Raw genomic sequence first — 25111 nt, forward strand, 5'->3', positions numbered from 1 at the left:
GGGGGGGGGGGTGGAAAACAAGGATTACAAAAGCAGGGAGGGAGAGATTGGAGAGGAGATACCAGGCAGGAGAAAATGGGAGAGAAAGGCAATAGGATAAATAGGACAGGATGGGTGCAGAAATAAAGATATGAAGAATGGAAGGGAAAAATAAAGGAATGAAAGGAAGGGTCTCAAATATAAAAAAAAAGATGCAACATACAGAAAGAAAGACTTCAAGCTGCCATGTTTCAAGTTCAACTGCCACTGCACACTGTGTGTGTGTGTATATACATATACAAAGCACTCAGGGGGCCAGGTGCCAGTGGCAGCGTCACAAGGATGACTCACAGCTTGTTGAGACGCTACAGAGGAAAATTAGCTATTCTGGATGCTGTGCATGTATGCGTGATTGGAAACTGTCACATTATCCTGGTGGATTGTTAATTTAAGCATCATTAGCTCCCACAAAGCTTTACACAGAATGATACAGCCTACAGGAAACACTCTCAATGACTCACTTTCTCACTGTCTTAGTGCAGGAGGTCAGGGCACGCTGTTCAGAGAGGCTCAAGTGCCATTTCTGGAAATAGACCTCTCCTTTAAACTACGTTAAAATGGACCAGACCGCCTCTAAAAGGATGTCCCAAGCGGCAGCCACTGACGCATCGTGTGAGTGTGACAGAGGGAGATCTAATTCAAGCAGGCAGCATACGTTTGTACAGTAACACACAAGTAAGCATAATAAGTAAAGACTGAACATGTTAGTGTGTGAGAGCGAGGTCTGGTGTGTTTGATCTACCTGTCATTAATCTTGATGTTTTGGTCGGTCTGTGGGTCATACATGAACCTCATCAGCTGCAGATGAAGGATTGGAGGGAAGGTGAGGAACTTCACGCCCTTTTCTGCTTCCTGCAGCGCAAACAAACATGTCAGGCATCTGGTCAGGACATCCCATTGACATTCATTCTCCAAACCTTGAGGTTAGCAGCAAGTTCGTAACTTACTTTAACCAGAATTTTGACCCAAACACATTTTTCAAATCTTACCGTCCTCTCTAGCCAGATATGTGTCTTTATTATTGTGCCTACTTGTCCTCCATGTCAACAGTGAGGTAGCATGCATCAGAATTTCTTTTTAGACCACATATCCATTTAGGTCACAAGAAAAAAACAACCTGCATTATAAAGTGTTTTCCAATTTATATTACAAAGTCAACAGGGCCATACTTTAGCAGTAAAATGTTGGGCTTATATTAACTCACAAGACCAATTGAAAAATACGAAAAATAAATAAAACAGAACAACCTAATAACATAATAATGTAGATCCAGTCACTGTGAAGCCTCACCTGCAGGCCATGCTCTCCTGCGTCGTATTTGTTGTCTCCATCTAACTGTTCAGTTGCAACGTAATCTTTGAATGACTCGAAGACTGGAAATGAGCAGAAAGCATAAATGAGATCAAGAAAACTTCTATATTTGTAACTTCATAATCAGAAACTGATGGCGCAGCATCACCACTGTTTGAGAAAAGCCACGACGTTGTGTTGATGTTGCTACTCACTGTTCTTCTTTCCTTTTATGCTAAGCTGGATGTCATAGTAATCCTCTATCCGCTCTGACCGGTAGTCCACATGCTTGCACTGGATATATGACTGGAGAGTAACACACACGCGCACACACAGGGGTCAGACTGTATGATACAACTGGCAAAGTCAAAAACATAATTTCTAAGAGGGCCACTTCTTGATTTAATCTCCTTCTATTTTTAAACTGACTTTGTTCCAGGCTACATCCTGTTCCGACTTCATGTCGTCAGCGTGTTCACAAAATCTACAGCAGCATTAACACAATGCATGCTGCGCTGGCATTACTGTGCAAAATAAGACTGAAAACCTTCAAGACAAACAGGATGCATCTCCCTCAAAAGACATGTCTTTTAAAAAAATTTAACTCAGGTTAGACGGATGACTTCCAAACAAACTACACAATATGTGACCGTAGTCGTAATGACAAGTCAGACGGGGAGAGGTACAAAGACAGAAAACATACCACCATCTTTCCTCTGAAGAGCTTAGGGATGGTTCCCTCAACACAAGTGCCTTTCATTTTGTTCTCCACATTGTCCAGGAGCTGGAACACACACAAGCACACATTAAGTTAATACTTAATTCAGCATGCATTCGCACCGACATTCTTTGAGTATGAGAGAACTCACCACTCTACACAGCTCCTGTACATCATGTTGCATGAAGCTATCTAGTGTTTCCCATCTACACACAGGGGGAAAAAACAAACAAAACAAGGCAGTTAGATATAATACTTACAGACCAGGAAAGATGAGTGACTGGTAATATTTATAATATGATAAATAAAAAAATATTTAACAGTGTTAAAGTGTTTGCTCTGCAAAAAAACATCTGAACACGAACAATGAACACATCAACCCATCAAACTAGATCATCAGCGTGACATAAAATTCATAGTTATTTCTAGGGCTGGACCTGAATATTCGAACATTGGGTACACATTAGATTTTCAATTTTGGGATTTGAATATTGATTTCCAATCAATTTCCAATCACTTCAACCCTGCAATAAATATTCTTCTTTTATCCAACTCCAGTCTCCTGCCTCTCTTAATCCTGCACTTGGGACTAGCCTAGCAGCGAGAAAAGTTAAACAACTTTTTGGTAATAATGTGCTTTTATTATATAAAATAAATGTAAAAAAAGAAACGAAGCGTTCCCTCTCTCTCTCTCACACAGACGTACACACAGTCAGTGACCGCCGTTCATTATCTCGCCCCCGTCAGGTTTCTCCCTCACTCATGCCATTGCCAAAACTTTTTGGGCATTTATCCTTTTGTTGTTCTGCTGTAATCTATAAAATACATAGCTGTATCTCGTGAAATTAATGCCTGCTTACAACTGGCGTAACGCCACCAGTAACGGACCCCCACCCCCCATTCCACGGCACTGTCGAAGCTTTCATTATTCGCTGTTAATTACTGTCGAAGCTTCAAAGCTCAAAAAATGACATTGGACCCAACCCTAGTTATTTCTCACTCTTGATCCTAACTTCAGGTAACATCCTACAAAGTAGTGCCAAGATCTTTCTGATGTTATTCAAAACGAGTCAAGGCCATTCTGTGTCACGTGAAGACAAAAAAGAAAGTCTACACTACCCGAAGGACTTGGTGAGTTTCTTGGTGCCGACGGGTTTGTCGCTGTGTTGCAGCTCGTAGAAAACCCTCTGCAGAGCCAGTGGAACGCTCTTGGACGAGTCATCTCCCTCTGTGGGCATCATGTACACCGCCTGGGAAGAGAGTCGGGAGGATTCACACCCAGATTAGGAGTTTTAGAAAGTAATACTCTTGGATTTGCAGTTACTAATTTTCACTGTTTTGTGAAGACGTACTATATTTAAACATTATTTTCATAACAAATAAAATCGACACATTTTTAAACCTACTGCTAGAAAAAGCTATGAAACAGCACTGAGACTATAGTGAATTAAATAAAAAAATAAAAAAACACCATCATCTAGTGAAAGTGATAGCAGCGCTACAACAAAAATCAGCAGCTGTAGAACAACATTAATAAAAAACTAGTAGGAAAAGCAGCAAAACAGAGCAGTATACACTACACATGCCGATTGTGAATTTCACTATACAATTTCAATATTCAGCCTATATTAGAAGTCACTAAAATACACTCTGAACTTCATACAAAAGAAAAATCATACCCGTCTTAGCTGGTTGGTGAAGAAGAGCGTCTGTAAGAGGCTATTCATATAGCAAGTTGCTCCCTGGTTCTTCAATCCTACATAGCCTGTGTGTTTCTTGGAGTCCCAGCTGGTTACAGAGAGAAAGCTGATGTTAGGGGTTATAGTACATAAAGCCTAAACAGAGAAAACCAAACATGGGACCATAGCAGTAAGGGCAACCCAGATAGAAAAGAGAAAGAGAAAATTAAGAGCTACTTACGCCACTCCATGTGGGGCATCTGCCTGGACATAGACTTCAAAGGTGACTTTGTCATCATCAACAAAGCCCCTCTCTGGATCAGTAACATCCTGAAACACAACACCACCCAAACAGTTAGTATAACCAGAATGTGTAGAAGTAAAAGCACATTTTTACTCACAGAGGTCCAAATAGACTATGAGCCAAAAGTGTTAAGCTGCACAAAAAGTAAACAGCTCTGCCAGTTCATCCTCTTATCCACCCAAGAAACAAATCAATCAAAATTAAGTTTCATACGTGTGTCTACTCAACAAGGGTTTCTTTGGTGGTTCTTGTCCAGTCTAAATAAATAACATATCTCTCTGGCAGTTTCTGTACTTACACTCCAGGACATGAAGTTGGAGAAGCCCCAATCATTCTCTTTGTGGAAGAACAGGTGACTGATCCTGCGGCTGAAGGACTTCTCGTCATCTTTGTAGTTGATGATCTTCAGCATTGCCTGCGCGTGGCATGACCAGGACCTGAAACACCAGAGCAGGTTCCAGGAATCAAAAGGATTTCTTCTATACTTCCTGGAATTCTGACATATGTATCCCATGAGGTGTATAAATTTGATAAAGATGTGGATCTAGTTTCAAATTTAACATATGGTATTGTTAAGGAGCAGTGCTGGCATTGGAGGAAGTATTAGCTGATGAGTGTTCATAAGAAATTATAAACTTGACCCTGTGTTTCACATACAGTGCAATTATTGTGTGGTCACTGGCCAGCTCAAGAAAATTCTCAGCCAGTAAATTTTAAACACGTTTCAGCAAAGCATATGGTGGGGATGCACACATATGACTTTTTTAAACAATATTAGCTCGCCTGGCAAAATGCTCAGGTCTACTGTCACACCCCTAGCATAAAGATTATGATAAAGCTTTAAAGCTGGGGTAGGCCAGGTTGGAGAAATTAGCAAGAGATACTAGATTTTTGAAATGCCACCCCTCCAGGCCTCGCTCAAAACATTAACATTATTTCATTTTGGCCTGAATGACTGGCCGTGCATGTTAGTGAACTGTGACCTTGATTTATTGCATCTATAATGTAGCACAACTCAAACAACCTGTGGCAAATAGTGAACCTAGTAAGCAGCATAACAATAACCAATACCATTATCAAAAAGCATTACAAAACGAGGGGGAATTACAAGGTGATGGGACCTCAAAGGTAATTTCGCTTCCTTTCATGTGTCACTAAAAAGCCACTGAGGTATACAAAGCACTTTTACTTCACTAGAAGATCTGGTCATAAGGATTGCCCTTAGCAATGAAACTAAAGAGAGGTTTAAAAAAAAAAAAAAAAAAATCCTTCTAGAAACAAATGTGTCTAAAAAACTGATGTAAATTCAAAACACAACCACTGACTGCACAAGTGTTCACCCCATCCATTTAAACACACCTAAATCGTAGATGGCGCAGCCAAGAAACTGCATTATTAATAGAGTTGCGGGTATCTGTGTGTAATTAATTAAACTATTATTTCTGTATCTGGGAGGTTCCGACATCTTTCAGTTTCGACCAAAACTACTTTCTAAAGACAAGACGGTTCGAAAATAAACCTGGACATGGTCAATGAAAAGTACCAATCAGGGGAAAGAGGCAGTAAAGCACATATTTACAGAATATTCCTCAGAGTCTAGTAATGTCAATCATTAAAAAAAAAGGGAAAATATGTTGCACCATGTCAATGTTTTACTGCAATATTTACTGTGTAACTTTTAAACCTTTACAGTGTTCAGACTGTATACAGTGTCATTCAAAGCAGCAAGACCTGTGAGTGGTCACTCAGAAATTACAGACCCATATTCAGTAATTTGATAATTATCTTTAAATAAATCAGCACTAAATGCATTACAATCGAAACTGTCCATTTAACAATATCTAGGGGTATGTGCGCCAGGACCATCTAAAGGTTTTTGCTGTGTGTCTGAGTGTCTCTGCGATGTCCCCCAAATCCCCTGTCCAACCAAGACACCTACGTGGAGTCAGATTCTGCGTTACACTGCAGGAAAAAGCCCACGCTCTTCTGGTGTGGCCGGTCGGGATAGAAGCGCGGCATCACCATTATCTTCCATGGAAGGTTTCGGACAAAGCAGGACGGGCTGAGCACCGACTCACTCAGGCGGCTGAAGCGCTCTACGACAAAGCGGAAAGTCGCCTCTGACCGCCAACTGGTGTCTGTGGAAAGATGGAAGGAGACAGGGCAAGTTAGATGGTGAACGGGGGAACAGATTTCCTCCAGTTTGCACTGACAAGACCCGGTGCAACTGATCAGTAGAGAGAAAATGAGGGAGGGATTCTTAGATGCATCGCAAGTAGGACATGGACGACTCTGAATCGATTTACAAATGTTAAAAATCAATTTTCCAAATGTCAATTGATTAAACAGAACATAAAAGGCACATCTCTGAAGTGCAGCGCCCGGGCGCCACATAACAGAGACACACACCGCCGTTGCAGAGGTGGCAGAAATTTGCGGTGAAAGCGAGCGTATCAGCGTTAAAGATTAGCATTAAGTTGTCAGTGTGGTAATAAACTTACCGTGTAGGTCACAATATGTTACTAAAAATTTGTCTGTTGTTTCCCCAACTGATGGAAAGTGAAGGCGGTTAACGTTAGCAAACATCTCCCCATGGCTTTAAACACTGGTGAAATTAAACAGGAAAGCTAACAGTACATTTGTTGGCTGCTGTGTAACGCTACATTTATAGGAAGTATGGCTAATTAGCTGCATGTCATCACTACCTACTAGATCATCAAATAATATGCTTTAAAAATGCAAAAGTAATCAATAGTCAGAAAAATATATCCTATATAGAAATTAATGTTAAAAACTTAAAATAATCGATTATAATCATTTAATAATCGCATCGTAGCCTTCTGAATCGTAATTGAATCGAATCGTGAGGTGCCTAAAGATTTCCATCTTCCATCCTAATAAAAAATGTTTTCTAAAACCCAGTGTGAGACTAACTACTACACTGGAAATTAATCTGAGTCATCCCCATGATGATGTTCAACCTGGGTCAATACTTACAACAATTTCTTTCAGAGAACAAGCGGAAGTGTTAAGTGTTTGTACTCGCGTGTGTTTGTGTAAGCGCACACAGTCCTCACCATCCTCCATGTCCTCTTCTGTGTTGTTGTGTCCATCTGCCATGGCCACGTTACCATTGATCACTGGGTTGGCCGGGATTCTTGGAGGGTCGTCTGTGTCCCCGGCTGTAGGGAGAGAGAAAAAATATGATAAGACTGTATGCATAGTAGGGTTCTAGCATGGATGACATGGGAAGAGAACTTTCTGTCACTGGAGGAAAGCTGGCTGAAGCCTCTGCGTTGCTAACTACGTGACTTCAGCAGGTCAAAATTATCCTGCCAACATCAATAAAATATGGCATCAAGAGTGAAAATAAAAGTCATACATAAGGCTTCTTCTCACATTTCTATTAATTTTCATCCATGTTTACCAATCATGATCGAGCAACAGCAATAACCACTTAAAACTAAAAGTTGTGCTTACAACAGGCAATCTTAAATTCTTACCTAATGTTTAACCGTGTTATTTCTAGAAAATATAAATAAAAAAAAATCAGTACAACTCAAACTTTTATAATTATGCTAATGCAATTTATATGAGATCCTTTGTTTGTGGAAATTTGAGGGAAGATTAATCACGTTACTTATTTTGTCTAGTTTCTTGACTATACCTATCCCTTTAAAGACCAGGACAGACTATTAATGTTAATTAAGATCAATACTTTAAAACAGCATCAAGATTGGATAAAAGTAATGCAGCAACTACTATCTTCATCTCTATCTCCTGCATCTCCACACAGTGATCCTTCCTTTCCCCTTTTATACATTTTGATGGGAAACCCCGGCTGAGACAACATGACTCGTCCTCTTTCCAAGTCTGTGTATCAGAGTGAGGGCAGCAGAGTGTGTGAGTGTGTGTGACACAGATCATGCAACATTACAGTAGGCTGCGTAATTATGGACACGATGCAGGATAAGGCTGCAAGTCATCGCTCAAACAAAAACCACATGCGCACATAGGACAACAATTATCCCTGCTGAATAATGAGACGCCGAAGTGCAAGGTCTGATCTATCAAAACACACTGATGACAAACTCTGAGTGAGTGAAATCGGTCTGGATCCTGTGATGCCACAGAAGCAGATGACGCCGGCATTGAAATGAACACCCTGGAAGATGTACGGAAATGTGTTGATGTGTCAGTTTGTCTCTTACACTGTATTTTATGTGTATGCGTGTTCCTGGTCTTCCTCCAAGCTGACAAATGCAGTGGTGTCAGTTGTGTGTGTGTGTGTCTCCAGGTAATGTTACTGACCAAGTCCTACAGGAGACTGACCTCGTTTCCTCAAGTGGATTACACGCTGTTAATGTGGTCTGTCAGTCAACTACCTGACAACTTCTTGTCCTGCCCACTCTGTCGATCTATTCTGAAACCTCTGAGAAGTGTGTACTAATGTATCAGACACAGACACTGAAATCTGTACGAGTCAAAGCTGGATGTAAGATTTTACATTGGCCAAAACTGCCGCAAAAGGCCTAATGCAGACGTAATGTAGACGTCACTTAAACTATGCAGGTGTCTGGAAAGGAAAAATCACAAGCATCTCAACAGACTATTTCATTATTTATGAATATATATTTTTTCCAAAAAGCATCACAGTAGTTGATCTGAATACCTGTTATGGTTGCGCTACAGCAGTAACTGTAGCCCAGCTTTTCCTACTCTGTTTTAAGTCCACAACCTCTGGACTGAAAACAGCAAATAAATGGTTTTCCTAACCCTAACCCTCCTACAAGACAACTATATCCTGGGCAACCAGAAAAACAACTCCAGGTGTGTGTTTAACCTACAGCAATAAGGTTATAACTTCATAGCTGATTCTGTTACACTAACTTGGTACTAAAAATATAAAAATGTTGTTTGATCCATTATACCACACTGGGTTTCTCTACTTTCCGAATGTTGACCGATGCAGTAAAGGTACACGAAGAAGAAATATATCATGAATTTATATCAATGGTTTCTTTTGACAAATAGTATAATGTTTGTTTTCTATAAATATCCATATCGTCCTACATGTGAGAGCCATTACAGGCATAAACACTGTGTTGATTGTGTGGCATCAACAGCCTGGCATCCTAGTAACATTGCTATGGCAAAACAGATAAAATGACAGCTATTCAGAGCTGATAATGGATTAACCCCACTGCAACTGTGCAGAGCCTTATCCTATAAATAAAAACGTGGTATGTGTTGCTGTAAGGAGTAAGAAAAAAAGTGAGTTTATTTTGTCAATTTGTTTTCACTGTCCTAAGGCTGCAGTGCACTGGGAGAGATCCCAACAAGGATGACCCAGCAACTAAGGGATGGGGAAGTCTGGTGAGTGCACCTGCTACTAGTAAGAAAAGTATTAAAATTAATTACTGAAAAATGTAAATACCAACTGGGCTGTTTCTACTTGCTCATTTCTGTAATTACATAAAATAAGCTATATATTGTATGCTGCCGGATAACAAGCAACATAGTGCGTGTGAGCAGATGATAAAATCACTACGACTGAATGACGCAGTGATGCTGAGGGCTACCACAAGCCTCGCCTCTGTCCAAAGTTGACATTAGTAAAAACTTTATAAAATGGTGGTGGGGCAGGTGTTATTGCGTGTAAAGCGCTTACTAAACGCTAATAGTGGTGGTCCTGACTCCAAACCTTACTAACAAAAACACAAATCATTAAAAATGGCGAGCTCCATGCCGTTTCGTCTTCCATACAATGAAGCAGCAAATCCCCGCGCTGTCCCTGTGCGGGCCTGGCTTACCGCAGCGGCGACTACTGTTACTTGCCAGCACTGCCGCACGTTCAACATAACACCCTGTCAAACGTCAACATGGGAACTAAAACAACCAAACAAAAGCACAATTTACATTCGGTGTTTCGCTGTGTCTGCTTTACTTGAATGACTAAACTTGTTAAAACGTTGCCACAGTCAATTCAGCAAATCACGATTGACGCATCTACGTTAGCGTTAGCTACCTAGCAAACACTAGCCACAGATTCAGTTGCAGGCCGTTAATGGCTAACATTAGCTGGAATCACTAGTAACAGCTAACAAGCTAGAATTAATGCTAGAGAAAATCATCAACCACACTAAGTACATTATACAGTTAAAACAGCAATTGGAAACAATTGTAAAAAGACTAGATTACGTGAGGCAGATATTCAAGGCCTAACATTCGAGCAATCGCCAAATTGAACGTTGCAAAATACAGCCACCATTTTGGAACGCCACACACCCCCTCCGTGAGCGTTAGCTGAACAGCTAACTAGCATGCTAGCCAGAAAATTCACGTAAGGACGTGGGCCTTGGATGCTAAGTGACTAGCTCACAATTAGCTGTCCCGCTATCAATTTACATTACGTTTTACCATCTTAATGAACACATCGGGTAATACATCAGATACCCGGCATAGTCCACACTAAACGTATTTACAACAAACATTAACCACAAACATTTATAGACTTTGCGTTTTAGGGGGCAAACTGACAGATTTAACCCTGCAGTTAACCGATATAGTTACTTTGCAGGCCCGCATTTGATGTACAAGCCACCCGACACGATGCTAACACACGATCTTTCAGAAATACTGGCGTAACGTTACATGTTGAACGGTTATCAACGGGATATATTTGCACGTTATCAGTTGGAATAGTAAAGCTGTTTTTACTTTATTCGCGGAATAGCCAACTTTGATGAGAAACGCAGGTGCCGATACCTGTCAAAATGAACCCTAAACCCACAGAGAAGTTTAGGTGTCGAAATTAATTTATCTAGTGATGGTTCAATGTTAAATGCTAAAAACCACACTGTTTACAAATATTTAGCTTCTGGAATTATATTCAGTGGGTTCTAAACGGCGACGATTAAGCAAACTACAACTGATAAGTTGTTAAACAAGCGAACGAACGGGATCAAAATGGTTATTTAGAAATACAGTGGCCGATCCGAATGAATGATTTGTGTGGCTAATTTCTAACAGTGGGTTGACCAGCTTAAGCAATTTAATATTGCAAGCAAATGGTGAAAAATACAAGCTCCGTTCCCTTATAACGCAAAATGAGGTCAGCTCCACACAAGTCTGCTGCAACGGACGCACAATCAGCAAAAATGCAACCGGCGGCTATCCTAGCTAGCTTCGGGCCTTCGTGTTTACTGTAAAGTTGAGCTGCGCTTGCACAAATAAAACTCCATGCATTTCTCGTGCAGATGTTCAAATATGAATAAAATGTTGTAGAGTGTCAGGTCCCCCTTCTTGGGTCCATTACTTACCTTCCATTTCCATGTCCTCCGGTTCGCTGAGCTGCTGCTCGCCGGCTTTCTGTTGCTGCTGCTGCTGCGTGTGGTGATGGTGGTGGTTCATGTTGGCAACTGTTGTTGTTGTGGTTGTGATGCGGGACTCCCTGCTATCTCTGTTACCCTCGACCTTGTCCAGGGTCGGCTCGGTTGAGAACCGGGTTCTGGACTGCTGGTGAGGTGTGGTAGGATGCGAAGGTGGGGTAGACAGGTCGAGCCTCGGCGGCCGGGCCTGCTCTGTCGCGACCTCGGCCTTGTCCGCTGTCAGCGCCGGGGAATGAGGAGGGGAGGTCGGCGGGGGGGCGGGTAGAGAAACGCGGACGTATTTGCTCGCTATTCGCCCAATCTCGGCGCCTTTGGTGGGTGCGAGTCGCTGGCTGACGACGGGGGGTGTGATGGATGGACCAGGGCTCCGAGGAGGGAGGCCCGCTGAAATTAGCTAAATCAATCCGTCTTTACCCCGGGAAATATGGGGCAATAAAACAACGCACAGCACGACCTGCACCTTGAGGAATAAATACCCTGTTTATAGCTAGCGTTAAGCTAACGTTACTACAAGCCAGCCAACTGGTGATATTGGTACAACAACAATGAAAACAAAGGCTCATTTGCTATAGATACACATTCAACAACTTTGCCTACGATATCCCCAGTCCGTGTGCTCCTCCGATTGTCCCTCGTCTGGGGGAGAGCGTAAGAAAAAGCTATCCATTCAAACCAGTTTCCAATACGGAATAGCACTAATGTTGATTTGGAAGTTCACAGAGACGAGAGTTGCCACGACCCGACATAAACCAATTCCCCCCCAAACCGCCCCAATCACGATAAACGACAAACAGCGGCACCTCGTTGCATTTCTAGCTAACCTCTTGTTTCTGATGAGGAATGTGCCCGGTCATACAACGTTAGCCTGTGCTGTGTGGCTCTCAGTCCGCTCCTCCCGTGGTTTGTGATGTGTTGAGTCTGAGGTAAATCTCAAAATGGCGGTCGCGCTCTTCTCTGAAATGTCACATCCGCATGGAGATCCAAACACTGGCCCATCCCCGGCCAGGTTCACATCCATGTTAAATGATAGGGATCAGTCATGTAGACTATATCTGTGCAAAGGAAATAAAAATATAACTACTAGCAACAGTTACTACATGAGTGGAAATTATAGGAATGACAATACAGGGTTAGGTGTATACTGGTGAGTGCATGTTGCACTGGAGTCCCGATCACTGATTTACAATGACTGGACAGGGAAAAAATCTTTGTGCTGTGGAAACAAACTAAAGTACTGAAATAAGTAAATAGGTGTGCCCAATTAATTGCAAAACACATGACGACATATGCGTTGTATGTGTAATGAAACGAATTGTGGGCCTTTATGCTATAGCCTATAATAAGAAAAACATATTGCAGCCTATCCACTAACAGGTTGCAGAGACCCTTTTTCCATTTCACTGTAGGGCCATACATTCAAGTAAAACATGAATGGAGGATTTTTACTTCAATGCCGAGTTCGTTTTCTCATGATGCTCTCTGATGGTAGGAATAGTTGCTTTGTGGTGTCACTGCAGGGACTCTTTCTCTGCAAAATACTGAATTAACCGAGCTTTCATTAAAGTAAAGTAATTTGCAAAAAAAACAAATATCGGACTTGCAAAAATACCTATTAAATTATCTGGCCACCAAAAATAGCCTGCAACCTTTCTTAAATATGACCATTTCACTTATTTTGCATGCGACCGCTCATATAAGTTAAAGGCCTACACAACAAATTGGATGCAGTCTGCTGTGAAGAAGTGCACAATTTCAAACCTTTTCTGTTTAAAGAAATGCATAAAGAATTGACCATATTTATTGATAATTAAATTAAATGTATAAACACATAAAACAAATAATAAGTAATAATAATAATTGTGGCAATACAAACTGTAAATCAATTACAACACGACAATAAAGCCACTGGTGAAACGTACCAACCTTATATCACTGAATATCATCATGAATGATCCCTTTATTTTTATTTTCTATTAACTCTTTTTATATATTGTATTTCAATGTCTTTTTTATTATTCCCCTTTTATTATTTCCCTATGTTGCTTTTATGTTTTATGTCAATCACTCTGAATTGCCTTGTTGTTGAACTGTGCTATACAAATAAACTTGCCTGCCATGCCTTTATGAAAGCTGTGGCCATTATGTTCACATTAGTGGTCTCTATCACATCTGCAGTGCTGAGACCAGACTGTCCGTGGCTGAAACAGATCCGGCTTCAGATTTGAGTAAATGGCACCATCGAGTGGGGAAAAAACATTACTACACTCGGACTTGGGCCTATATCGTCGTTGTAATGACTGACTCGTTCTCGTGTTAGTAGTGTTCATTATCCAAGCATAGTTTTTTTGTTTGTTTCTTTTAGCATATCAAAAACTCTATTCTGATGGGCAAATTATCCCATATGTGTCATATATCATATCTTTTAAAATGTTCATGGTTGTCCACTAATATTGGAGGCAAGTTTTGCTTTTGTCGAAAGGTAGAAGTTTATGTAATTAATGCTGTCCTTTTCTGGGTTATTAATTAATTAAAGGGGTGATAATAAGATTATATTGCGTTATTTATAAAGCACTTTTCAAAACACTTTATTTAATTTTACTATTAAAAGCCTATTTTTTTGTAACAGAGCAATTTTCATGAAGAAACTTGTACTCTCTAGCAAGCTTTAGTAATGGGGAGTTTTCACTGAGGTTCTTTTGTGTCAATGCTGTGACGGACGTGTCAGCCAGCCAATGAAATTGTGAGCAAAGCCCTCAAGCCCACCCTGCAGTGCTCATACAGCCAATGGTTGCTGACATGTAGTATGATAGGCGGGGTTAAAGCCTAACAGGATTGTCTGCGTTGTATATATTCCGACGTCGGGAACTGAAAAACTAGTTCGGTAAGCCTATCTTAACAGATGGTAGCAATAAAGAGCAATGTTGTATTGTAATGCGAAATAGTAAGACGTTAACAGTATTCATGAATTTGCTCACATAATTCTATACAGTGTCCAGATATTTATATTTTAACATATTAAAAACGCATTTTCATCGCGTTTTGGTGCATTAAATGGAGGAGAAGAAGGAAGACGGAGACTCGGAGATACAGGAACACGGACCCGAGCACTGGTTCTCAAAATGGGAGCGGCAGTGTTTGGCCGAAGCGGAGCAAAGGGAGCCGAGCGAGGAGGAGGCCGACAACGACCAGGATAAACTGTGGCATCTCTTCCAGAACTCCGCCACTGCTGTGGCACAGTTATACAAAGGTTCAAACTAGAGTTTTCTCTTTGCGTGTTCGTCCAGTATGCCTCTGGTTCACTGGTTAGCAACCTGTCTACCTACAGCGAACTAACGTTAGTATTGGTGAAATGCTAACTAGCTCGTTAGCAAACTCGCTGTCCAGTTCTGGGTAACGTTAACAGCTGGCTTGCAATGCTAAATTTAGCTAGCTCGTGTCAGCAAGTGATAAAAAAAAAACAACAAAAAACGTTAGTTATGAACTCGCATGTGATGTCATACGCATGTTTAGAGTGTTAAACATCCATAGATTAATTTACGGACATAATTAAAGTAGATTAAGTTAACATGAATTCCTTTGACAATAAGCTTGCTTGTTGACACCAGCATCGGACAGCTAACGTAACGTTAGCCGGGCTAGATACAAAATGGCGATGGTAACAACAATCGTAGCTACGCGACATTCTCAGCTGACAGTCCCTTGTATAACGTTACTGTCAGTATAACAATCTGTTATACCGGACGTAGTTAGCTGTAAAATTGTGTTGTAAATATATAAAGGTAACAGCCCAGAACGGTAACGTTACACTTTCTTTTAAACGCCCGGTTTGCTGCTGAGTGAGCAGTTTGTTTAGCAACGCGTAGCTAGCATTATAATCACAAAATGGCGAGGATAGTATTGGTTCGCTGTGGAAGTATTGGTTTGTCTACAAGCCGCTATGGCTGTGGTGATCTCAGTCATATTGAATTCCTGTCCAAACTGACAGATCTCGACTTGTCGACCATGTCCGGCATGTATGTTTGACAGGGTTTTGCAACTTTACTGCTGAGAGGGCAGTTAAGTTGGTGTGTCAGTGCTGTCTTGCTAAACAAACTGCTGCCAAGCTGGCCATCTAGCGCTGGCTGACGGTTATTTTTATGCCAAACCCTGTTCATGCAATAGTAGATTCAAGACAAAATGGCGAGTGAGAATGATCTTCACTTCAACCCTATAATCACCAAGCTGTTGTGGCGCTCAGATGTTTTGTTGTCCTTTGGTCATGTTAATCAAAGGTGATTGCTTTTAAATTATGGCCGCATGTGATGTATAGAAATCAAACATATTTCCCCTTCCCTCATACAGACAGAGTATGCCATCAGCAGGGCCTGTCATTGTGGGTGCCATTTCAGAACTCTGCTACAGCAGTAACCAACCTCTACAAAGGTATCTAACCACATCCCCCTTCTCTCCATCCTTTTGAGCAGGATTCATTGATCTGCCAACTGCAAAGTTACATCTACAGTTGTTGTTGTGCTTTATTCTAGCAATATGGACTGTAATTGGCTATCATTGTACATGTAGACATGCTTTTATTGACAGGCTCAAGTGGTAAACAGACCTGGTCATTATCACTCTTATCAGCTATATATTGATCAGTCTGTCACAGGGCTTGTACGTTTTTGAATGAAAGACATGTTCATCATGGGGTAAAACAGACTGCATTTTAAGTCCTGTTTAAACAATGTTAGGAATTAGTGAAACAGAGATTGTTTGGTGTAGTAAGAATAAACTTGTACTGCACTTTAGTCTTAATTTTCACAGTCTACCTCCCTAAAAATGGTTGACAATTCAAAGGTATAGTAATGCTAGTGAGTAGTAGGCATCCTCTGGAAAAAATTTGCTGTAAAATAATGATTTGCTGTTGATTTAAAAGCTGACGGTCAGAATTTAAAGTATGTACTGTACATTATAATCCACAACACTTGGATTGGTTTCTGGTCTTTGAACAAAACATTGTTACCGTTAAAGGTGTCATATATATTTGCTTGGTTTTGGAATCCATGATCACGTACCTTGATTATTTTTATGTGTTCCACCGTCAGAGAGTGTGGAGGCCCATCAGAGAAGCTTCGATCGGGGCATCCAGATAGGCCACCAACGCCGTAATAAGGTGTGTCTTGTTCCTCTGTTACCTTTTTGTGAGTCACCTCCCATTTTTTTGTATCTGGGCAGACTGGGATGTTACACCTCCCTGTCGACTTTCATTTTTTTACATTATGGTTACACACCAGGAGTGTTGAAGGGGGGGAAAAAAGAAGCATTTGTTAATAAAATTAAACCTTGGTTAACTGATGAATTGATCATTCTTGTATTGTATTGCAGGACATGTTGGCCTGGGTGAAAAAGCGTCGGAGAACCATCCGTAGGGAGGATCTTATCAGCTTTCTGTGCGGGAAAGCACCACCACACAGGAGTGGCAGGGCCAACCCCCGGCTGGCCATGGTGGCCCCCAGCCGGGCTAACTCACCAGCTGAGACTGGCTCATCTGTGGAAGCAGACCTTCAGCCTTTCAGGGAGGCCATAGCACTGCATGGTGAGGATACTTAAATGCAAGCCTGGCTCACAGCTTACACACCAGTGGTCAATCTAGCCACCTTATCGGGAACCAAACAGCTTTGTGCTACGGAGTGGTTGTGAAAATAAAGTCTTTCATATGGAAAACAAACCATGTTAAAAATCAACTGCATCACATACGGATATGCAGGTTGGCGCTTGAGTCCGAACAAATTATGTTCTAGTCTAAGCACTGAACTGCAGTATGTTAGTCTGTCTCTGCCACTTGTGGCTCAGAGATAAGGACATGTTGTGCACGGGTGTGCAAGTATTGTCCAGGGACGAAAGAGGACCTCACTTTGTTAGCATGTGAAACCGAAGGTAACTGAAACACTTGTGATCAGGCAGAAATCTCACACACACTAACCAGCAGATCATTAAGTGCAGATCACTGTCCCAAACAGAGCAAGGTTGTGCCTCAGATTTTAGATGTTTGTTGTAAAACTCTGCTAGCCACTTTACCGCTCGGCACAGCTGTGTGGCCTCTCAGTGTGAGCGGTGCGGTTCAGTTGATTACTACTAGGGTGTACGCCGATGTTGCATCAGCTGGGCGGAGTTGATTTGCTCTGAGTTTCTTATCAGTCATCATTACATTTGTATTTCACTGCGTAAGAAAATTAATGTGTGGCTTGACGGCATGTGAAAAATGTCAGTTGCGTGAGTCTCGTGAGACAGCTTTTTACCTGACGAGAAATATTGTCGTCATTTAATCTTTGCGAGATCTCGTGGTATGAAACATCATCTCACCCCTACAAGTAGGTTTTTAATCGCCCTGTTTTTAAAGAAGTTTAATTTGTTATTCAGTTGCATTACAATTTGTTGGTATTTCTGTTGTCACCACAATTGAATATTCAGAACTTTATCCGAAGGTCCCCGCGTTTTTAACTGTGCCATTTTAGGGTGTAGTGGAGGTTAGTCAGGATGATGATAGGCATTTGGTGTAGGTTACAGACCCACGTTCGGTCTGTGTCAGGAGGTTCAGTTATCAGATACCTTTTGCATTTCATCACTGGTGTTTGTGTGAGCTCAGATCATTTTGATTTACATATTGGCTCACTGGCATTGTGACTCTGGCTAAATCTTCATCTGTCCACTGAAGAGGCTCTATCCGCAACCTGGAGGAGGAACTAGTAGACATTGTGTATTAGTATAACTATAACATTAAAGAGTTTATGTTCAGTTAAAAGTATACTGTTAGTAGCCTATTACGTGTGTGTGTGTGTGTGTGTGTGTGTGTATATACGTATTACTAGATTCATTATAACTTCTTATAATCAACTTTTTTACTACTTTTTTAGTTGAATATTAAATCCAGTTACAGCTATTTCATTTCTGTGGGTTGTTTTTATTTATTTATTTCCTTGTGCCAGAAAACTATCTAAATTGGTCTCTTAATTGGTTAATGCTACATGCTAACTTGTCAATGATAATATTGTTCAACATTTAATGATTTGCTACAGCATGTCACACATTTCCCGCCCCATCCAGGCTGTGATTGGTCGATAACCCAGTTAGGATAGAAATGGTTTCTTAACCTCTTAACATTCCTGTAAAATTCATGCAAAACGCCTATTCAAGGCATATCCAAAGTATATTGAATGTAGTTCTTGAACCATTTGGAGTATATGCATGGTTTTGGGCTTCTCTGAAAGATAACACTCTGGAGTATCTAACCCAAAAGTCGGGATGATTGTAAGTGCTACTGGAATTGATAAATAATTTTAAACTAATACATTTTTCATTTTTGCTTGAAAATGCTTGCTAACAAATGCATGCAGACTGGGACTATAGCTGGGACTTATTAGCTGGAAAAGTAGGGACAGGATAAAGCCTTACCTAGTCCTAGTTTAAATTTCATACCAATACCATGAAAAATTTTACACAGGTTTTTCCTGAGTGTATGTCTTAGCTTGTTTTTTTCTCTAAAACAGCACCGCCCCTTGGCGCTATTAGCCGGTAGCTCGACGCAGATGTGTTTTTTTTGCTGGTAGATCATGAACTTCCTACTTAACGCTGGATATTGTTGTTTTCAGAATTTTATTGGCTACACGAAGTGCCAGTCATCAATTGGCTCGGCCTACCCACCAAATAGGGGCTGGCCCTTCCTTACAGCGCGGGCTCTCGTTGGCTATTGAAGGCTGTGAAACGGATATGTGAGCTCCTATTGGGTCGGATTTGGTGTCACTCGAATGGTTCAGCGGCTAATTTGAATACAAGAAATCGTAGTTTACATTCAAATTGGCGTTATTACGGTTATGACATATGAGCCACGACTGCTTGATGAAATAATGTGTTTTGGACTAAATATTTTTCTGGATTGGATCATCTGGACCTTTTGACCAAGTAACAAGACCAGTTTTGTTGGAATATAATCGATCAGTGGATTACTATGAGGCTTCATAGGTTAGTCGTGTCAATTTTGCTTACACTGGTTGGTCTGACAGAGGTGCTGATTGTACCCGCTGTGGTGATTGTATCTTGAAATGGTTTGCAGTGGTCAAATCACGAGGATTCCAGCTTTCAAACGGTGTATCATATGAGTATGAAGTTAACATAGCAGCTGTGTGCACATACTGAAAGCTGCCGCCAGGACCTGACAGCCCATGGGCGGGCCGTTGGAATGTATACCACATTGTGGTTTTTATATTGCACCTGCCACCTCTTGTAAAGTCACAAGCACCATTGCTGACAGAAATCTTACTGTAGCTGTACATGTTTAGTGTTTTTTTTTTTTTTTTTTTACTGCTGTGGGAGTCATTTTGTCCACCTAAGTTTGGTCAATAAGTGATGACCTATGTGTTTGTGCGATGGGTGCTTAAAATGCTGTTTTGTAGCAAACATAAACAGATAACAGCCTGAAAGAGTGACTTTGATAAATTATGATATTTGTCAAATAGCCGTTTACATGCTGTGTGCTTTGAATGTCTTGCCCAGCCACATATTTTAACAGCCCCTAACTGGTTATATCTCAGAGAGAAAATTAATGAACGTTTATACACTTTGGTCACTGAGCACTGCCAATGCAAAACGGACATGATGCTGTTTACTTTAAAATCATAACGCATAGCTTGCCTGTAAATTTAATCAGACATTTGTATTTTTATTCAGGTTGTCAAGCTTTTTATGAAGTAGTTTGCGTGTCTGTCTTATTTCGCCATCCAGTGATGCCCTTTCTCTGTTGCTGCTCCCTCCTTTCTATCCTGTCTCCTACTCCTTCCACAGGCCTGAGTGGAGCCATGGCGAGTATCAGTGTGCGCTCCGGTGCTCCAGGGTCCCCAACGCACGTGAGCGGGAGCAGCAGCAACGGAGGTGGCAATGGCGGAGGTGGCTCTTCGGGCTCGGGACCGGTGTGCCGCAGCAGGCGCAATGGGCTGCAGGACGTCGACCTGAACACTTTCATCTCAGAGGAGATGGCGCTGCATCTGGACTCTACAGGCTCTGCCTCTGCTGGAGGGGGAGGAACCAGGAAACGAAACTCCACCCAGTGTAGTGACGTCATCACAGACTCCCCTACGCACAAACGCAACAGGATGATCTGATCTGCTGCCTGCCTATGTGTGTGAGGGGGTGGGGGGGAAGCCTTCAAAGCAGAGGCTAGGCTAGGCGAGGGGGATGGATGGGCTTATGTGGGACAGATGCGCAGATGGACAGAGAGAAGTTCGGAGGCCTGGCTGTGCAAAAGAACCCAGGCTGAAAATAAAAACGGGGACCGAAGGTCTGTTTGGTCTATTCAGATGTTGAATGAATTGTATTCATTGTCTCCTTTCCCTACGCTGTTACTACAAATCACTGATCTGCAGTCAGAACACCTAAGTGTGTGCGGAGGAAACTGGGAGGTCTGGAAGACATCACACACTCCTCAGACAACGCTGCCCCGGAAAGGAGACAACGAAGGAAGTCACCAACTCATTCTGGGATGTGGACAGTCCTCAAAGGGGCGTGGAAATGCACCATGCTGCTCGACAAGTAAAAGCCACTTGATCCTTGACACATCTGTGCCCTTCCTCCCTTAACCTCATTCATCCTCACCCACCACCTTAATAAGGAAGTGAGGGCCATGATCAAATCGTCTCACTCAGTGAATCAAGTTGCTCGCCAAATCAAATGTTGGACCCGACGCTGTCAGATTCACCTCTGTGTCAGACAACCCACCTGTTCTTTCTGTCGCTTCATCATTGCAGCTCTCAGTCAGTGGTGGAGCTAAATCGCCCTGTAGGAGTACATCATTGGTATCATTCTGCCTCATCTTGTAACCAGTTACATTTCTCTGGCTGCTTGGTTGACGGCATGTAACTACCAATAGCAGGCTATTGATGTTTGGACATTTAGACCTTCTCTGCTAACTCTGCTTCAACAGCGGCTTGATTTAGTTCAGCCAGTCGTCCCTTTTTAGTTTCTAATCCTTCAACCACCAGTGTTAAAATTATAGGTTTGTTGCCACTGTTTTTGCAGCAGTGATAGCCAAGTTAATTTTGTGTTCTTTCTCTACCTTGTTTTTCTTTTTGTTGTTGATGAGGATAATGGACAGGAAAACCTTTTTTTGTGTGCATATAGCTTCTCGGACAGCGCCTTTGCTGCCTGTGACACCCTCTCCCCCTTTACCCTAGTCTTATTACGAAAGCAGCTGCTGTTTTTATGTGATCTTGTGATTATTCTGATGAGTTGCAATAAGGATTTTTGCACTTAGCTTTCACCTCTAACTCATGCAAACAAATCGGCTCTTCCATAGTATCCCAGTTGTAGCCATGTCCAGCCCTAAACAGGCCCACTTGTGGTCATTCCACACAGCACAGTTGGTGCTTTTAAAAAAGGAAGAAAAAAAAAAATAAAAGATGTAAACACGTGGCATGTCTAGAGATGGAGCTGTCGCGTACACCTCGGGTTCCAACAACTCTTCAAAAGTATTTTGATCAAGTTGTGGAGCGTGTCAGCGTGTGGGCCCTCCTTATATTCAGAGACTCGGAGCCCTTCCCTGTCTGACAAATGATTAAACTTATCTAAAGATAATCAGCGATGTCAAGAAAGCATAAATCACAGCAATGTTCTTACAAAGGTAGCGTTTCTCAACAGACCCACCAAACATGCCAGCCAGCGCCCACTAGGCACTGGATAATTTGGTTAAAGTGTCGGATTGGATGTTGGGACACTGTCTGCTTTTTGTATAAGGGGTGTGTGCATTAATAAGACGTGGATGAGATTGATTTTACTTGGTACAGGGGCTTGTTTCATTCTTGAAATGGTTGTTGCCTTCCAGCCTTGTGTAAGGGAGTAGAGTAGGAGACACTGACATCGCATGAGTCTGAAATGTGGGTATATTTAGCAAATTGTAAAGTAATGTGAACTGGTACTGTACTGATTTTTGGCTTATTTTAGGGTCTTGGAGTGAAATCTAAGCTTGTTTGTGGGCGTTATGAACTCAATTGTTGGAATATGCTTTCATTTAGCATAGGAAGCTAACAAAGCGTAAAACATGTCTAGTTATTAAACCAATTAGAAGTATTTCCAGTGATGCCCTGCCGTGATGCAGCAAGTTGTCCTTGAGTTGGCGGGGCATAAAGCCCTCAACTTAACTTGTAATACCCGCTGTAGCTGACTTGTGAGATGTCAATGTTTTCTTCTCGTTTTCCTCATTTGTGTTGACTTGTTCACTCCCCTTCTCCTTTTTACTACCTGAAAAGTGGGGTTTCTTCTGTTGTATAAAGCATGCCAGTTTTTAACTTCTGTTACATTTTGGTCACAGATTTCATTTTTGCATTATAGGTTGGCTTTTATATTCTTACATGATTACTGGCTTGTTGGTCAAAGAAAAGAACCAGGCTGAGATTTGTTGATTCTGTTGAAATGAACCAAGAGTTTCTTTCATAAAAGTGAAACCACTGAATTAGACAGATGAAAAAGTAAACCTCATACACCTATCACAGGTCTGATGAATAATGTAACATAGGAAGGATCCATGTTTTTCAAATAGGAGCTTTGCCCTAAAAGTTGCAGTTAGAATCCGTCACAGTTTTTCGACTCTGAGCAGTGGCAGAATTTGGTGTTCTGGTCCGACAGAGATTGAGTGAATCCTGAGTACTGACCTGACGGCCTGTCCCACACACACTCAAATCAGAGGAATGCATTTAGATTTTCTTCCTCCTGACACTTAACTCACTGTTTTGTGTCTAACACTCAACATTGTTAGCATTCATGGCTGAAACAAAATGGTGCGTTTAGTTGCAAATTAGTAGTTATAACCTCCCCGTCTTTCTGTTGCATGACAACATGTCAGTTAAAGCCCCCCCAAAAGGCTCAGCTAAAGAGTTGGTTACGAGCAGGATTGTTCTGTCTTTCCAATCCCTCTGTTCAACCTGCAGCGTTGATTCCAATTGATTCGCCTGGTTATAATAGAGGGGGCACTTTGTGTTTTCTTTTCTTCCCCTGATTCTGTCACTGGCCTTCATCCACATTGTTTCAAAAGGCTGACTCATGCCACGTGTCTCCAGAGCCAACACTATTATCAGCTGTTTCTTGATACTTATTTGTTTCAAAAGTAATAAATGGCTAATCTATATACTTAACATTTAATTGTTGGTATGATATATGTGGTTCACATTGTAAAAGAAATAAAACCATGAGTTGCAATTGGATGGACAATGTTTCATTAAAAAACAAAACCGACAGGGAGAGTCTTGTTTTATTTGGTTCCTTGATTGGGGGGGATGGATTTGCTTGGCATTGAATTCATGAGGCTGCTTTATTAACCCGTCAGGCATTTTGTCTGTTAACGTACAGCGCTCAAACTTTTGGGAGAGTTGGCCAAGTCACATTTGCTTAAGTGGTCAGCTAGACTATAAATGCCCAACAAAGCAAACATTTCCATTTACAGTAAGGAAATATTAGCTTTTCTGTTCATTCCTCGCTGTGTTGCAGATATTTTTTGTGAAGAATTTGCCCCTGCAGGTTCTACATCTAGCTGGATTTTGCAGACTTGTGACATGCAATTGAGGAGCAGTATGCAAGTGAAGAGTAATTTGACCATTTTGTAGTGAAATTATTATGTAGTGATTTGATTCTACTGTTTTGTTGAAGGAGGTTCAGAGGCTGATAATGTAGTAATTTCACAGGAGACAACGCATAAGCAAAAAAAAAAAATAAGTTAGCAGGTAGAGGGGGGGCTTTTTAATGTTTACAAAACAGATGTCAGTCATCTCAACCGCACAGATCATTGAATTAGCATTCACAGGTGACTGAAAGCAAACACCTGATTAATGCATTTGAAATGTTTTGTCAGAGCTTTGAGTTTGTGACTGTATTTCTGTACTGAGCTCTTCATAGCTCACAGAAATTACCTGATTACTGTTGATGAGGGTCAGGATGAAGCCCTGCTTGAAGCCACTAGGTGGTGCCAGAGGACAGAATAAGAAAAACAATCTTTCAACATCCCCCGCAACCCTGTACACAGGATAAGTGGATCAGGGTATCTAGGGGGTATCATGAGGAAATGTAGACAGACAAGCTTGCTAAGTTTGTCACTGAAGACTGCTGTCCCTGTCTCTAAACCTTTCAGCTATCTTAAAGACCCCTTCTGGAGTTCTGGATATGTCGAGTCTTTTAAAAAAAAAAAGAGCTGGTCCCCATTTATTTATTTTTTTTGTTTTGTGCAAAACACATGAGCATGCAGGTGATGAGTCCAGTCCAGCCAATGTTTTCACACTATTCCATACAGCCAATGGGTGGCAGTAATGCACCAAGAGAGGCAGAAAAGGAGAGCGCAAATAAGTAAACATTGATGTACACAGTGCAGTATTGTAACTTTTGGCAAAAAAATTGGCATTGCAGATGTTTTACGGGGAAGGAAATGCACAACACATGTTCAAGACTTCAAGAATACACACAATGTGTTTTGGCAAGTAACACATGAACATGAATATAACTTATTTATCTACAATAAAACTCTTCGGGGGACGTTTAAAGTGCTTTGTGCAGTTTCCTTGTAAACAAACTACATTTACATTCAGCTTTTTCTTACCAAAACACACTGTGCCATACCCAAAGTCTAACAACTGCGTTGGAACCCATTTCTTTCCTCCCAAAACAACTGTTAAGCTGACTGAAT

At 41.4% G+C, this 25111-nt stretch overlaps 2 protein-coding genes across 8 annotated transcripts in view; one reads left to right on the top strand and one right to left on the bottom strand.

Annotated features, from left to right (window-relative positions):
• usp7 (ubiquitin specific peptidase 7 (herpes virus-associated)) overlaps nt 1–12351 on the bottom strand; it is a 30540-nt gene extending 18189 nt beyond the window's left edge. For 2 of the 7 annotated variants that reach the window (XM_046074435.1, XM_046074425.1), the window contains exons 1-12: nt 11353–11586; nt 7108–7212; nt 5970–6168; nt 4329–4467; nt 3968–4056; nt 3727–3835; nt 3167–3297; nt 2199–2253; nt 2033–2113; nt 1545–1635; nt 1330–1412; nt 782–891 (exon numbers count right to left, since the gene is read on the bottom strand). In XM_046074435.1, the coding sequence (XP_045930391.1) occupies nt 782–891; nt 1330–1412; nt 1545–1635; nt 2033–2113; nt 2199–2253; nt 3167–3297; nt 3727–3835; nt 3968–4056; nt 4329–4467; nt 5970–6168; nt 7108–7212; nt 11353–11443 (1283 nt within the window). In that variant the 5' untranslated portion in view covers nt 11444–11586. Of the gene's footprint in view, nt 1–781; nt 892–1329; nt 1413–1544; nt 1636–2032; nt 2114–2198; nt 2254–3166; nt 3298–3726; nt 3836–3967; nt 4057–4328; nt 4468–5969; nt 6169–7107; nt 7213–10231; nt 10295–10603; nt 10629–10750; nt 10771–11352; nt 11812–12242 lie in introns of those variants that run through there. The other 5 variants (XM_046074464.1, XM_046074473.1, XM_046074444.1 and 2 more) reach the window with 5 other exon arrangements.
• Nucleotides 12352–14284: 1933 nt separating this feature from the next.
• lg02h16orf72 (linkage group 02 C16orf72 homolog) lies at nt 14285–23675 on the top strand. The gene is made up of 5 exons (XM_046036681.1): nt 14285–14668; nt 15763–15843; nt 16503–16570; nt 16783–16993; nt 20236–23675. Exons 1-5 carry the CDS (start codon nt 14473–14475, stop codon nt 20550–20552), a joined length of 873 nt encoding a protein of 290 aa, XP_045892637.1. The 5' UTR covers nt 14285–14472; the 3' UTR covers nt 20553–23675.
• Nucleotides 23676–25111: the final 1436 nt, after the last annotated feature.

This window comes from Micropterus dolomieu, linkage group LG02, assembly GCF_021292245.1.
Source record: "Micropterus dolomieu isolate WLL.071019.BEF.003 ecotype Adirondacks linkage group LG02, ASM2129224v1, whole genome shotgun sequence".
NCBI lineage: Eukaryota > Metazoa > Chordata > Actinopteri > Centrarchiformes > Centrarchidae > Micropterus > Micropterus dolomieu.

Bases quoted from the DNA above. Each gene is read 5' to 3' on its own strand.
- lg02h16orf72 (XM_046036681.1), top strand. From the start codon at position 14,473: ATGGAGGAGAAGAAGGAAGACGGAGACTCGGAGATACAGGAACACGGA. The intron at 14,669-15,762 runs GTTCAAACTAGA...TCCCTCATACAG, and splicing joins TGTGGCACAGTTATACAAAG to ACAGAGTATGCCATCAGCAG. The intron at 15,844-16,502 runs GTATCTAACCAC...TTCCACCGTCAG, and splicing joins AGTAACCAACCTCTACAAAG to AGAGTGTGGAGGCCCATCAG.